The sequence below is a fragment of the Vigna radiata genome, chromosome 11 (assembly GCF_000741045.1).
Source record: "Vigna radiata var. radiata cultivar VC1973A chromosome 11, Vradiata_ver6, whole genome shotgun sequence".
NCBI classification, from domain to species: domain Eukaryota; kingdom Viridiplantae; phylum Streptophyta; class Magnoliopsida; order Fabales; family Fabaceae; genus Vigna; species Vigna radiata.
The window spans coordinates 8,395,008-8,408,272 of NC_028361.1; the positions used below are offsets into that span (position 1 = coordinate 8,395,008).

Sequence of the window (13,265 nt, forward strand, 5' to 3'; positions counted from 1 at the left end):
AATAAATACACTTCATTATTGATAATTAATTTGATTTGTTAATTTGAAATTGGTTTAAATATTGTTTTCATCTCGAAACTATTATATAAATTAGTTTTTCATTCCTAAACTAAATTGTAAAATATTTAGTCAGAATATTTTATGAAAGTTTTATAAAACATCATTTAACAAGAGTGTTTTTCATATGATAAATCGAGTTTTATATTAGACTATAATATAAAATCAACATGTTGTTTGTAGAAAAGATATTTTTCATATTTTACATTACTTTTATAAAATGCAAAAAACAAAATAATTTATAATTTAATTTAAAAAATATATATATATTAAACCCTTTAAAATGAAATAAAATGCTAAAATACGCTAAATCATTCCACTTAATGAGTAGGATAAGTATTTAGGAAAAAAGAAGTTACGTACTTTCACCCTATTATTTAGTCGCAAAGTAAAGCAGATTGAAGAGCCGGAATTGAATTGAGTTCAATTCACATATCATATTCATTTGTTTGTCCTTGTGAGATCATTTTATAGACACTTCTGTCGGCATTTCGATCATTGTACATATAAAATGCAATGTTTTATTTATGTTGTGTTTGAAAATGATTAGCAGAAAAACAGTCGTATAAATTCTCTTGTGGTTTCAGTAAGAATAATGATACTTTCACAACATTTTCTTTACAATATTTTAACATTATTTATGTGTTATTTTGTGATTGGTCCAAAATTATTTTACAATCAATAATAATAATTATAAAAATCATTATAGACCAGTCACAAAATGACATATAGATATTGTTAAAATGTTATAAAAAGAAATATTCTGAAAGTATCATTATCTTTAAGCAAATATATTGTCTGTTGTAGGATCTTATGCAGGAAGAGAAGAAGAATGTTGTTCGGAGGCTTCTTCTAACTTTTTGGCCTTTCCCTTCTCAAGCAAGTAAAGTCGCTCTGCTTCTGGTATTGCTTGAATAATTGTCTGCAACTTCAAATTTAACTCTTCCACCTTTTCCATTAGTCTGTCATTTGTAAACATGCCCATAATCACACTTTTAATAGTTTCCCAGCTTTCCATTAGTGGTAAAACAATTATCACAGCAGACCCAACACTACCCCATGCTATAGCAATCACTGCCCAGAAATAGAAATAGCCCTTACTGAACTCACCTGTGGTAAGCCACAAATGAAACTGTGGTTAGGAAAGAAAAGAAAACCATGTTCAAATGTTTGTTAATGCAATGCAACTCAAAGTTACCTGCTGGGAGGGAGAGAATAGGCCAAAGTATGACAATCAAAACAGTGAAACCAATACCCCACTTCACCACCCAAGCTTTAGCTCTGATTAGCTTTTCTTCTTTAAACTCTTCTGCTGGCAGATCAGTCTTTTCCTTTTCCACCACTGTGATTTGTTTGGTGGTGCTCCAGTCATAGTTCTGAGGCCACAACATGCTGCAGATAGCATGAACAACTCCTCCAGTTAGTATAGAGACAAGGTTTCCAACAAGCATTGGTGCATTTCTTCCAGTTGTATCCAGGTTTACCCTGCCATATTGTATTTTTGTCACAGACAGCCATGTGATAATTCCCAGAACACAACCTGTGACTGTTCCAAGAATGGCTCCTGTTGCATTTGCTTTTCTCCATAGAAGCATAAAAGCAATAGGAAGAACTGCTGAGCCAATCAGAACTCCCATTGCAAGGTACATCCATCCTAAAGAAACTCCAGCCATGTTCAGTATGACTGCTAGCAACCCCATCAAACACCCGAAGCCTAGAACAACACCCCTTGACACCTTGAGGATTTGCTTTCCACTTGCATCAGGATTTATGTAAGTTCTGTAGATATCATATGTGCATAATGATGAGACTGCAATTAGTTCTGATGAACCAGCAGAAGTCACTGCCCTGATTAGAGTATCAAAGTTCAAAATCATCAGAAATTTAAACAGAAGGCTGGATAGTTTTGTAACAAGCCTTGTAGCAAATTGTTAATGTGTTTGCTATTTCAAAATTATCCAGACATATTGAAAGTATTTCCAATGGGGATGCTGATTGTAACTTACATAAAAAGCATGGTAAGAAGAAGAATAGATCCTCCTTGCCCCATCAGAGCTACCGCTGTAGCAGGGGGAACAAGTCCACGACCTGCTTCACTTTCATTTATTGGTAAATCAAGGGCTAGAGCTCCTAAACCCAACGATGTAGCCAAAGAAAATGGCACAGCAAACCAGACCAAGCCTCCTAACAAGTAGCCTTTGTGAGTTGATGAAGGTCTTGCTGCGATGGCACTCACCCAGTATCCCTAGTCATTTTTCACCATTTAAAAAATCATTAGCAACAAAACCCATATGACAAGAAAGAAAAGAGGGCAAGTTATCTTTACATCTATTAATCGATCCTTACATTGTCAACAAACACAGTGCCAAAGTTGCCAACAATGTTTATAATCCCAAACACCAAGCCACCTGAACTCAGCATTGTTAGGTAAGAACCTTGGTGATTCCCACCAACAGGACCACAAGATTGCCCTTTGTGTGATATAGGATCCTGACATGTCCTTGATTTGCTTGCAACCTCTAGTAGGCGATTGTACACCACAGAAGGGCTTCCAAGCTCACTGCTACCCGTGTAGACAAGGTAGACAAAAATCACCAAAACAATGTGCACTGAAAAGTGTAAACCAACAAATTCCCAGTTTAACAACAGAAGACATGAATATAGCAAAATGTAAAACATGATAACATTAAATAGAAACCTATGACAGAATGGATATAGCTTGCTAAGAATGTGGCCTTCAGTCCACCCGCTAGTGTATAGACAATTACTCCAAGTGGTATTAGAAAGCTAGCGGCATAAAGGTTCACTCCTGTTAATGCATTTACAACAGCAGAACCACCAAGGAGCAACATAGCCGTCACAATTATATTCGTCAAGAAGCAGAAAAAGAGGAAAACAACGTGTGCAGAAGTCCCCCAGCTGAGATAAAGAAACTTCGTTATCACCAGAATGACCAAAACCTTGTATCAAATATGGAGCAAAACATAAATTAAAGAACTCTGAATGTCCAAAATCCAAACCAAGTAACATACCGTGCCTTGACAATTTCACAAACAGTATGAGCATGAGGAGCCTTTCTTTTAATCTCTATGGCCATGATTCCAAACAACAATACCTGATCATTTTCAATACATTATAAACTTTCAACTTTGCTTCCTTTTCCATATTCCAATGTATGAAAATTCAGAAGAAAAATTTTCTTTATTCTGAGGAAAAATCATATAAGGTTCATGCCTGAATGGTGGCCCCACTAGCATACCAGAAAGGTCCACTAACTCCATATTCCCATGCAACATTAGAGCTTTGCAGTATTGTAGCAGCCCATGTCCACTGCACAAAAATCATTGTAAGAATAGAGACATGAAAACTTGAACTTCAGGCTCATCAAAGTACACAATACAAGACTGTTTGAGTTCATTACCTGAGACACAATAACACTAGCAATAAGCCCTGTCTTAACACTTCTGCCTGCTGTGTTAAACCATTCAGACGTGTGACGTGACCCCACATAACGCTTCTCCAGCCACACCTGATCCACAAGAATATTTGTACCAAATCAATTTACCATGACAACTTGACGAACTGTGAAAGTATAAAACAGTGATTATGAGAAAAACATAGCACTGATTTTCTACTTCTAACAAAGAATGAAACTAACTAGAGAAAAAAAAAAACATCTGAGGATTACTACTAACCAAGAAAGAAGTGAAGAGAGCAAAGAAAGCACCAAAACCAAGAATGACAGAGTAACCAACTCCCTGATTAAGCACCGGTTTGCCTTCAAAGAAACTGGTCTGCCTCACGCACACACCTCCATCCTGAGACACATGATAGTACTTGCTAGAAAATTCAAATGGTCCACAAGCAGATGCAGAAGCCATGAAACTATGACAGAAATTGTCTCAGTTGGTAGCTATCAATTCAATAAAACTAGAATACTATGCAAGTGTCTCCATTTCTTAGGAACCAAAGTGGAGATTTTGAGGCTTATTTGTAGATGGACGCAAGAAAGTTAGTAAGTCAAACTAAGAGGGTATCTAATTAATTTAATCCAAGGAATCTATGGATCTGATTCCTTCATGGAAGTCTTTTGCTGCAATTGTTGAAATTTTCCATTTTATTTTGACACCATCTCTTCGGAGTAAGGAGTCTCCCTCATGAGTTGGACATATTGACCAAAGAAAATTAATGGCACACAATCAATTATTGTACATCAATGTAATCTACCATTTAATTTTAACCTATTATATATATATATATATATATATATATATATATATATATATATATATATATATATATATATATTATATTCTTTTACAAACTAGTTAATATAAAAATATCAAATAAAAATATATGAATGTATGATTGATTTTTAATATATTTAATATATGCATTAAATGCATAACTCTTCCTATAAGTATTGTATGTTAAAAATGCATTATTAATCAAAACTTAACGTTTATAAAATTTAGTACATGTGTATATGCATTAAAGTGTTATTATTTGTATAAATGAAATGAATATAACAATCACACAAATAATAATACTTTAATGCATATACATATGTACTAAATTCTATAAATGTTAAGTTTTGATTAATAACGCATTTTTAACCTACAATACTACTGATAGGAAGAGTACTGATAGGAAGAGTTATGCATTTAGTGCATATATTGAATATATTAAAAATCAGTCATACGTTGTTCATGTATATTTTTATTTAATATTTTTATATTAACTAGTAAAAGAATATATATATATATATATATATATATATAAATATTTATTTATTTATTTTTTCTGTTGATATATTTTAACAAAGTGTACCGAATTTTAAGAAAAAAAATATTTTTATATATAATAGATTCTAAATTTTAAAATCAAACATATTCAATTCAGAGAAAAAAACTTAACTAAATAAATGTAATGATATATTAGATAAATCATGATTTGTATTGTGGAATAAATGAACATATTAAAAAAAATAAGATATTGTAAGAGTTGAAGGTGAGAAAAAGATAATTAAATAAAAATGTATAAGATGAATAATGTTTAAGTAGAACAACTCATAAATATATTATTTTAAGATTTTTTCTTTTTAATTTGGTCTCCTGATATTTTACATAAATTTGTTTATTTATATATTATATAAAGATGTTGATATTATATGTAGAGAGAGAAAAAATGGGAAATTTAAGAAAATATATGAATAGAGTTTATATTCTTATACAGTATGATACAATTTTTATTGAATGATAATTATTTTAAATTTTTTTTGAAAAGATTTCTATGTATATTAATATAGCGTATACAAATTTTAGCATATATGAAGTAAATTTGAAAAGAGTCTTAACAAAAATTTTAATTTTATTAGTACAAATAAAAAAAAGGTTAGATATGATTTTCGTCCCTCAAGCATTGCACGAATTTGGGTTTAATTCCTACTCGAAACTTTAATGGCTTTTAATTCTTTTAGTTTTGAAACTTTTATAATTAGTTGGCTTAATACCGCTTTTGGTCCCTAGTTTGGAAGGTTGTATTCAATTGACTCCTTTTGCCTTACAGTGTCAATATTCTAACGGTGTTGGTGCCCCCCTGGATAAACATCAGCAACGTAGCAGTGTAAGATTTATTGACATGTAAATTAGAAAATGGGAAAAGTTATTTGAACACGTCAGAAAAGCTTTTTAGAGGTTTAACAAAGGGGTTAAAAAAAGAGGGAGGTTAGTGTTCCATTCGAAGTCGCGATTTGGGATTATCGCTTTCTGGTGAAGATCGAAGTTGAAATTGGAGGGTTGTCCTTGCATTGCATTGCGAATTGAAAAGCGTAACTGAGGTAAGTGTTGATATTGTGTCAATTTTGTGAATTCGTGAAATATTTGTTTATGAATGTTGTCGCGTTGTGTTGGGTTTTTCGTATGGGATAAAATTGTTATATGGGAAAAGTTGTTGCCTTATTGGGGTTGATAGTGGTCCCATAGGTCGTTCTTTAACTTTGTAGTGGTCCCCTTTTGCATTTGCAGGGTTAGGGTTGGGATGTTTGATGAGAGGTTTCAGGTAGTGGTCCACCACGGTGGGACCTTGATAAAAGACGTGTCATTTAAGTATATAGGTGGGGAGATAACATATTGGGAGGTTGACTCCGACAAATGGTGCTATTTTGGAATAGTAGTTTCCCTTAAGCAAATGGGTTACATGCAAGTAGAAGAGTTATATTACAATGCTCAACATATCTTACACAAGTTGTATGATGATAAAGGAGCTATGAACATGCTGAAGGTGGCTCATTATTTAGATAAAGTAAACCTGTATGTTGTACATGGGGTGGACAATCCAGAGGTAGTAGAAAATTATGTCAATGATGTGTTGTACTTATGTGAAGGACCAGCAGACGGTGGTGAGGGTAATGGGGTTGGGGACGAAGAAGTTGAACAACATAAGGCTATTAAGGATGGATTGGATGTTCATAATGAAGGTGGAGCTGAGGTTGACAGTGAGGGTGTTGAGTCTCCATTTCAGGTTGAGAATGAGTGTGTTGAGGGTGGACTTAAGGTTGAGAAAGAAGAACTTATAGTTGACATTGATGTTGGAGTTCAGGTTGATATGGACGAAGCAGTGGAGGTTGAGAATGAGTGTGGAATGGAGGTTGAGAATGAGGGTGGAGCTGGAGTTCACTTTGACATTGTGATGTTTTGTAGTTTACTTTGAATTCAGTATTTTGAATCAGTTTTTTAATCATGTATTCAAAATGTTATTTTATCAGCCCTATCATAATGACTTATTTTTAACAGCCTTGTCACAATATGGACTATATTACACAATTTAAACTTAAAAAAGGGACCACTATGAACATTTTAAAACCATGCCAGGGACTAATTCAAACATTAAAGTCATTAAAGGTACGTGAATCATTTGGAGCAATCAGGGAAGAAGAAGTTGCGCAGTTGGTCAAGAAGGTACGTGAAGCTAGCTGGAATGATTAAAACGTTGTCAATCTAAGTGAGATGACTATGTCACCATCAAACAATATTGCGTGCACTGTATTAAAGTCATTAAAATACACAATGCTCATACTCCATTGGATGAGTGAACCAAAACAGTTCAAGGTTTACATGGAAACCAAAACAGTACAAGGATCAGTACATAGAAACCAAAACACTTCTTTCAACCAACCAAGACATTACAACAAAACATAGAAACGTAACCTACTTTCCCCACCTAATACCATAAAGCGAAACACATCCACAAAAGCACAAGGATCAGTACAATACAAAAAAACTGAGTTATAACCAACAATTTCATCTTCTTCTGCAGACCCTTCACTACATTTTCCAGATCAGAAATCGTCCTCCTTTGCCTCCAAATTATAGTATCTTTTTCATCAACATCTTCTTCACTACACCATTTGAAAAAGTTACAGGACCTCACACTTGAGTGCCCACCCTGTTATTCACGAAATCAGGGAAACTATCAAAAAATGAAGAAATATAATGAAACATGATGAAGTCATTCAGCTATACCTTGTAATGAGGACATCCCCGAAAACTTCTGCCACTATTTTTTGTCATTTTAGCCACTTTAGTTACAGCAAAATCACCACAGTAACAAATAGGATTCCACCCACCTCTCCTCCACCCACCACCATGGGACGAACTCGAACAACCTTTGCCCTCATCTATTAGAACAAGAAGAGCACCCTTGGGAAGAAGCCATCTATGTCCTCAGAAACCCTAACCCCCAACTTTCTTTTAACCTCTCACAATTTTAAGTTAGCTGATGTACCAATTTTAACCACAGTGTCACGCAGTCACATTACCTTCCCACGTTGCTGATATTTATCCAGGGGAGCACCAGCACCGTTAGAAAATTGACGTCGTAAGGCAAAAGGAGTCAATTGAATAGTTTTTTCAAAAGGTGGGATTCACTGTTACGGAAAAAAAAAATGTAGGACCATATTGAACACAACCTCCCAAACTAGGGACCAAAAGTGGTATTAAGCCTAATTAGTTCTTAAAATTGGACGACGTTAACTCTTGTTTAACAATGAGTCAACTTCTCTTTTTACTTTCTATCACGTTGCTTTTCCTTTTATCTGGCCAATAAAAATCTAACACATGTCAGCCCCCTTCCACCCTAAATTAGGGTTTTCCAGATTGGGGAAACTTGCCCCTGCACCCCCGCCACGATTTTGCTCTTCTATCTTAAGCCGTCATGAGCCAAGAACACGAGAAGGGAAGGGTTGCTCTCTTGCAGGTGGCAAATGGAGTTTCTGTTGTGCTTTTGGATTTGTAGGTCTGTTACAGGTGATGGCGCATCTGGATGACGATGATGATGCGAGGGAAGATGTCGCGGCTTGCAAGGATTTTGCGCTTTGAAGGTTGCGTTGATGGAGGATGGCGTCGTTGTAGGGGAGCTTGCTGAGATTGAATTTTTATTTATATATTTCTTTAATATAGTCTTGTGATTCCAATTATCGAAAAAGGATTTTGTATTGTGACAGGCACACCCTGATTTGATTCATGCATTCCAAGCTGCTGCAGTTGCTGGGGGATTTGGAAGTTCAAGTGTATCTACAAACAAATATCTGAATGTCGTGTTAGTGCGTCCCCATGGTGTACCCGTCCAAGCCTTGCCACCCCTTACCCAACTTGAATATCTTACCTGTTCAAGAGCAGACTCCTTTTGGGTTAGGTAAGGGACTGTGATCCTGTTGGAGCAGGATCTTGTTGGATTAGGCAATTGATTCTTTGCAGGTGAAGCGTAATCGTGATTGCTCTACTGGAGAAGATGAATGAAGTTCTCAAACACAAGCAACGTGGCAGAGGAGGCAAGCTGACATAATACGTGACCTCGTCATTTGCCACATCAAACAAAAGTTAACACCGTTCATTTTTAAGGATTAATAGTATGAGTTTTAAAACTATGAGAACTAAAAGCCATCAAAGTTTCAAGTAAGAACTAAACTCAAAATCGTGTGATACTTAAAGGACGAAAAACATACTTAACCCTTAAAAAGATATAAACAAATGCAATCTTTTATACATATGACGAAAACCAAAATTAAATAGCGTGACTCATTTATTAAATGTATATTGAAATAATATGAAACAAATTGATAAACATTAATAAACTAAAATTGGGATATTTGTACAGAGATATAAATAAATAAATTGTTCCTCATACTCATTTTAATTGGTTAATATTTTAGAAAGATTATAAAATACATTTTCAAAATCTATGTATTTTCAATGCATAGTTTAATAATAATGTAATATGTATTCACATATGTAATAAATATATTTTCTATATGACACACTAATAAAAAAACTTTTATTTTAGAATATTTTTGTTCTTTTAAATAAGATATAATTGCGAAAAACATAAATTTATATTTGATAAAATTCACAAATGTTTATTATCTAAATAATATAAATAAATTTATATCTATGCATTTATAACAATGTTCTACATATAATAAAAGTAAATATTTTACTTTTTTTTTTCTTTATTATGTACAAAATTGTGTAAGAACATATACAAATGTGGATAAATAAGTTTGGCCTTGTGAGTATTATTTAAGTGGATCTTCATTTTGATGAGAGATCATCGTATTACTAAGTATATATGGATAACACTTGATTTTTGTAATTAGGTATGTGAATGATATATATATATATATATATATATATATATATATATATATATATATATATATATATATATATATATATATATATATATATTCATTTCAATTTTATTTAAATTATTAAAATATTTATAACTTATAGGTAATATAATATATATTAACAAAAATATTTACATTTTTTATGATAATAATAAAGAAATTATTATTATTATAAAAGTATATATAAATAATTTTTACAATTTTATTGTAGATAATTTTAGTTTTTTTTATATAATTTTTTTATTATAAATAGTTATTTTAGTTAAAAAGAATAGTTAACTTTTATAAAAAAGAACGATCGAATCAACGAAATATCAGTTAAATTTTTAAAACAAGGTCATTTAAAGGATAAAGGTTACAAAGTAGTTAAAAATTAAAATTGGAAACAAAAATGGGTAAAAAAATTATTTATATAATTTTTTGTCTTTAGTTTTTTTAATTTTTTCTTTTAATTACACATTTTTTTTAATTGTGTGACTTACCATAAAAGTAATTTACTTATTCAAGATATCAGTTATGTTTAAATAACATATATAAATTAAATATTTCTTATATGAATCTTTCTACTCATTTTTAATATTTTTATTTATTATTTACTTTTTCACAATTGTTTAGTAATTAAACTTTTTATTTATTAGGTAATATGAAAAAATCACCTTCGTATTTGTTAAAAAAAATATTTGATTAAATATTTACTTTTATTATTTTTAAGTTAAATTATTATTATTGTATTTCTTATTAATTAAGACAATAATAAATAATATTATTAGTTTGTGTAATATCCCAATTAAATAGTCTAATATATTAATATACTATTCAGAAATGATCACAAGTCTAATAAAATAAAACAGTTAACTAAAGGAAAACATAAAGTATCATTACAATTATATAAACATAATTATAATTCAATATTTATATACAAATTCTTAATTCAAAACTATATACAAAATAACTATTGTAAAAGAGACTACATGTTTGTTGCATTAACCTTCAAACCATATTCAACTAAGACATCATCGCTCTTTGTTCACATATAATCATTGCAATAAGAACCAAACATACAAAAATAAACAAACACAAAAACATACAAATATGGTAAGCTAATGTAGAAAGAAACATACTTAGCATATTAAGATTTTCATTATACATCCTATTTCTCACAAAGCAAACCAATCATCTTAATTATGTCATTAACTTGGATAAGACCATTCGGATAGATGTATTGATGTCAGACTATGACAAGTTTTTACACTTGTAGTGGTGGAGTGAAATAATTACCCTTCCCCCCCAAACTATTACACAAGGTTAATCCGTCTATAACCTATGGATAAAGAACACCAGACCATAGACTAAGATATCCTACTACTTCTCACCACATAATCCCTTCTCTGTATGAGATAAAGAGATTATCGGAGCATTAGGGTAACTTCCAAGGTTGAGTCCCTACATCAATTACTTGAAACCACCACTAAGAATTACGCCCTAGAAATTCTTTCCAAACCATACATCAATTCAATCACAATTTCCATACCATCATATAGTTCAAGCCATGTTATTGAGCATAAAATTCATCATCACACCCTTTATATCCAACACAGAAAAGGAAAGAATGCAAAACAATCAAAACTTCCTAAACCTATTCGCCCAGCGCCTTAATACTAGAGTCCAACGAGCATCGACTCCCTTAACGAGCAAAGCTAGTCGCCCAGTGAGAGCTCAAACAAAGAATTTCTCAAGCTTAGTGAGATAGTTCGCCTAGCTCTTATAACCCACTACCAAAACACCCATATACTCATCAAGTGAACTACTTGCTCGCTCAGCCACTCTGCATAATTCTACATAACACCAATTCTATAGAATTTGCACCTTTACATCTAACCTGTCCTATCCTAGGTACTTTTACCAACTTCTACCACTTTCATTTGTCATTCTAAGCCTCAATTGACCTATCCAAGTGTATATAGAATCCAACACAAACCAAGTTTAACTCATTTTATCATGAACTTCCAACTCAAAATCAACTAAAACATTACTTGATACACCATAAATCAATTATACCAATTTTAACTGATAACTAAACAACTTAGGGGTCTAAACGAGTCCAAAATGACCCCAAAAACAGACCCCAAACCCTCCACTTTGCCTTAGACCTTCTACTTCAAAAACTCAGTACTCAAAACCTCTAAAATGCACCTAAAAGTCATTTCAAACACAACTTATTGTATATCATACATTTATAAATCTTTTCTATGTTAATTCATCACCCAAACAAGTCTTCAATGACCATACAACAGAGCCTAGATCATAATTTCTCCACTTAGACCATTATTTCTAAAATTTACCTATTAAAATCTCCATTTTAGACAAAAATTGACCTATAACCTAGCCTAACCCTTCCTTCTTAATATTTCAACCAAAACAACATCACCAACTTCACAACCATAGAAAATTCACAACCAAGATCAAGTCCAAACAAATTCATCAAAGTCTAAAAACATCAATCGCCATATTAAGCATCAATTAATAATTTAAAATAGTTCAAATCATAATTTATACGAAGGAAGCTATTCCAAATTCAACCATGTTCAATATAACCTAACAACACTCTTCAATCATACATATAAATTAAAATAACATCAAAGAGATATCACTAGCTTCCCTTACCTACAAAAATGCTATCAAGCTTTATATATGAAAGGCCTTTGCTTCAAGCTCAAGGAACTCTAAAAAACCTACAAATAATAGAAACATGATCAGAGTAAGTCCTTAGGACCTCTGATCAATGAAGAACTAGAAAAGGAACTCAATTGACATATGCGAAGGAACTCCTACGCATGGCCTTGACCGAATAATTAAAGAAAAAAGGAATAGAAAATTACTTGCTCTACAAGAAAAACTGATCGGATGAGAATGAAATATTCATCACTATGATCGATTAGACACTTCGTCAAACAGATGATTCAAGAGTAAAAAAATTGTAAAAAAAAGAAAGAAAAAGAGTTTTAAAGAAATGACGAGTGTTTTAGATAATTAAACATGTTTATAAAAAATTATTTATATTGTTAAATTATTTTAACATTAAAATATCTAATCTCATTATTTTAAAATGTGACATCCCTATTTTATAACATACATGTATACAAAAATCAAGACGTCACCATAGATGATATAATAAAGCAGTTAGAGTGTTAAAGTACTTAAGTTAGGATTACAGTAATCCAGGAAATTTAGAAGAAATTTAAAACACGTGGGAAGATACCAAAGTTTGTCAAAATACATCAGAGTTCAAATAAAATTTAACAGTTTTAAAAAAAAAAAATCCTAAGGAACTAAGTAGCAGCAGTGTTGTGGTTCTCCTCCAAAGCGTTCTCAACGGAGACGTCATTCTCCTCTCTCACATCCAAGAATGGATGATCATCGCAACAGGGAATCAAACAACATACATAAACACAAACAACAAAGGCAAGGGTGAGTTAATTATATAAATTCATACAATTGTATTAAACATGTAACATACAAG

General features: G+C 32.1%; 1 protein-coding gene across 1 annotated transcript; it reads right to left on the bottom strand.

Moving 5' to 3' along the window:
• Positions 1–456: 456 nt before the first annotated feature.
• LOC106776980 (urea-proton symporter DUR3) lies at positions 457–4,228 on the bottom strand. Its single transcript, XM_014664467.2, has 9 exons — positions 3,753–4,228; positions 3,479–3,586; positions 3,292–3,387; positions 3,090–3,172; positions 2,756–2,976; positions 2,404–2,666; positions 2,064–2,302; positions 1,256–1,905; positions 457–1,167 (listed from the first exon to the last, which is right to left on the bottom strand). The coding sequence occupies exons 1-9, from the start codon at positions 3,936–3,938 to the stop codon at positions 869–871; spliced, it is 2,145 nt and encodes a 714-aa protein (XP_014519953.1). The 5' UTR covers positions 3,939–4,228; the 3' UTR covers positions 457–868.
• Positions 4,229–13,265: the final 9,037 nt, after the last annotated feature.

What these genes read in the sequence shown, in the direction of transcription:
- LOC106776980 (XM_014664467.2), bottom strand. Translation starts at nt 3,938, where the DNA reads ATGGCTTCTGCATCTGCTTGTGGACCATTTGAATTTTCTAGCAAGTAC. An exon ending in CTAGTGTTATTGTGTCTCAG is followed by an intron (nt 3,388 to 3,478) that starts GTAATGAACTCA and finishes ATTTTTGTGCAG; the next exon opens with TGGACATGGGCTGCTACAAT. An exon ending in CTTCTTACCATGCTTTTTAT is followed by an intron (nt 1,906 to 2,063) that starts GTAAGTTACAAT and finishes TACTCTAATCAG; the next exon opens with GGCAGTGACTTCTGCTGGTT.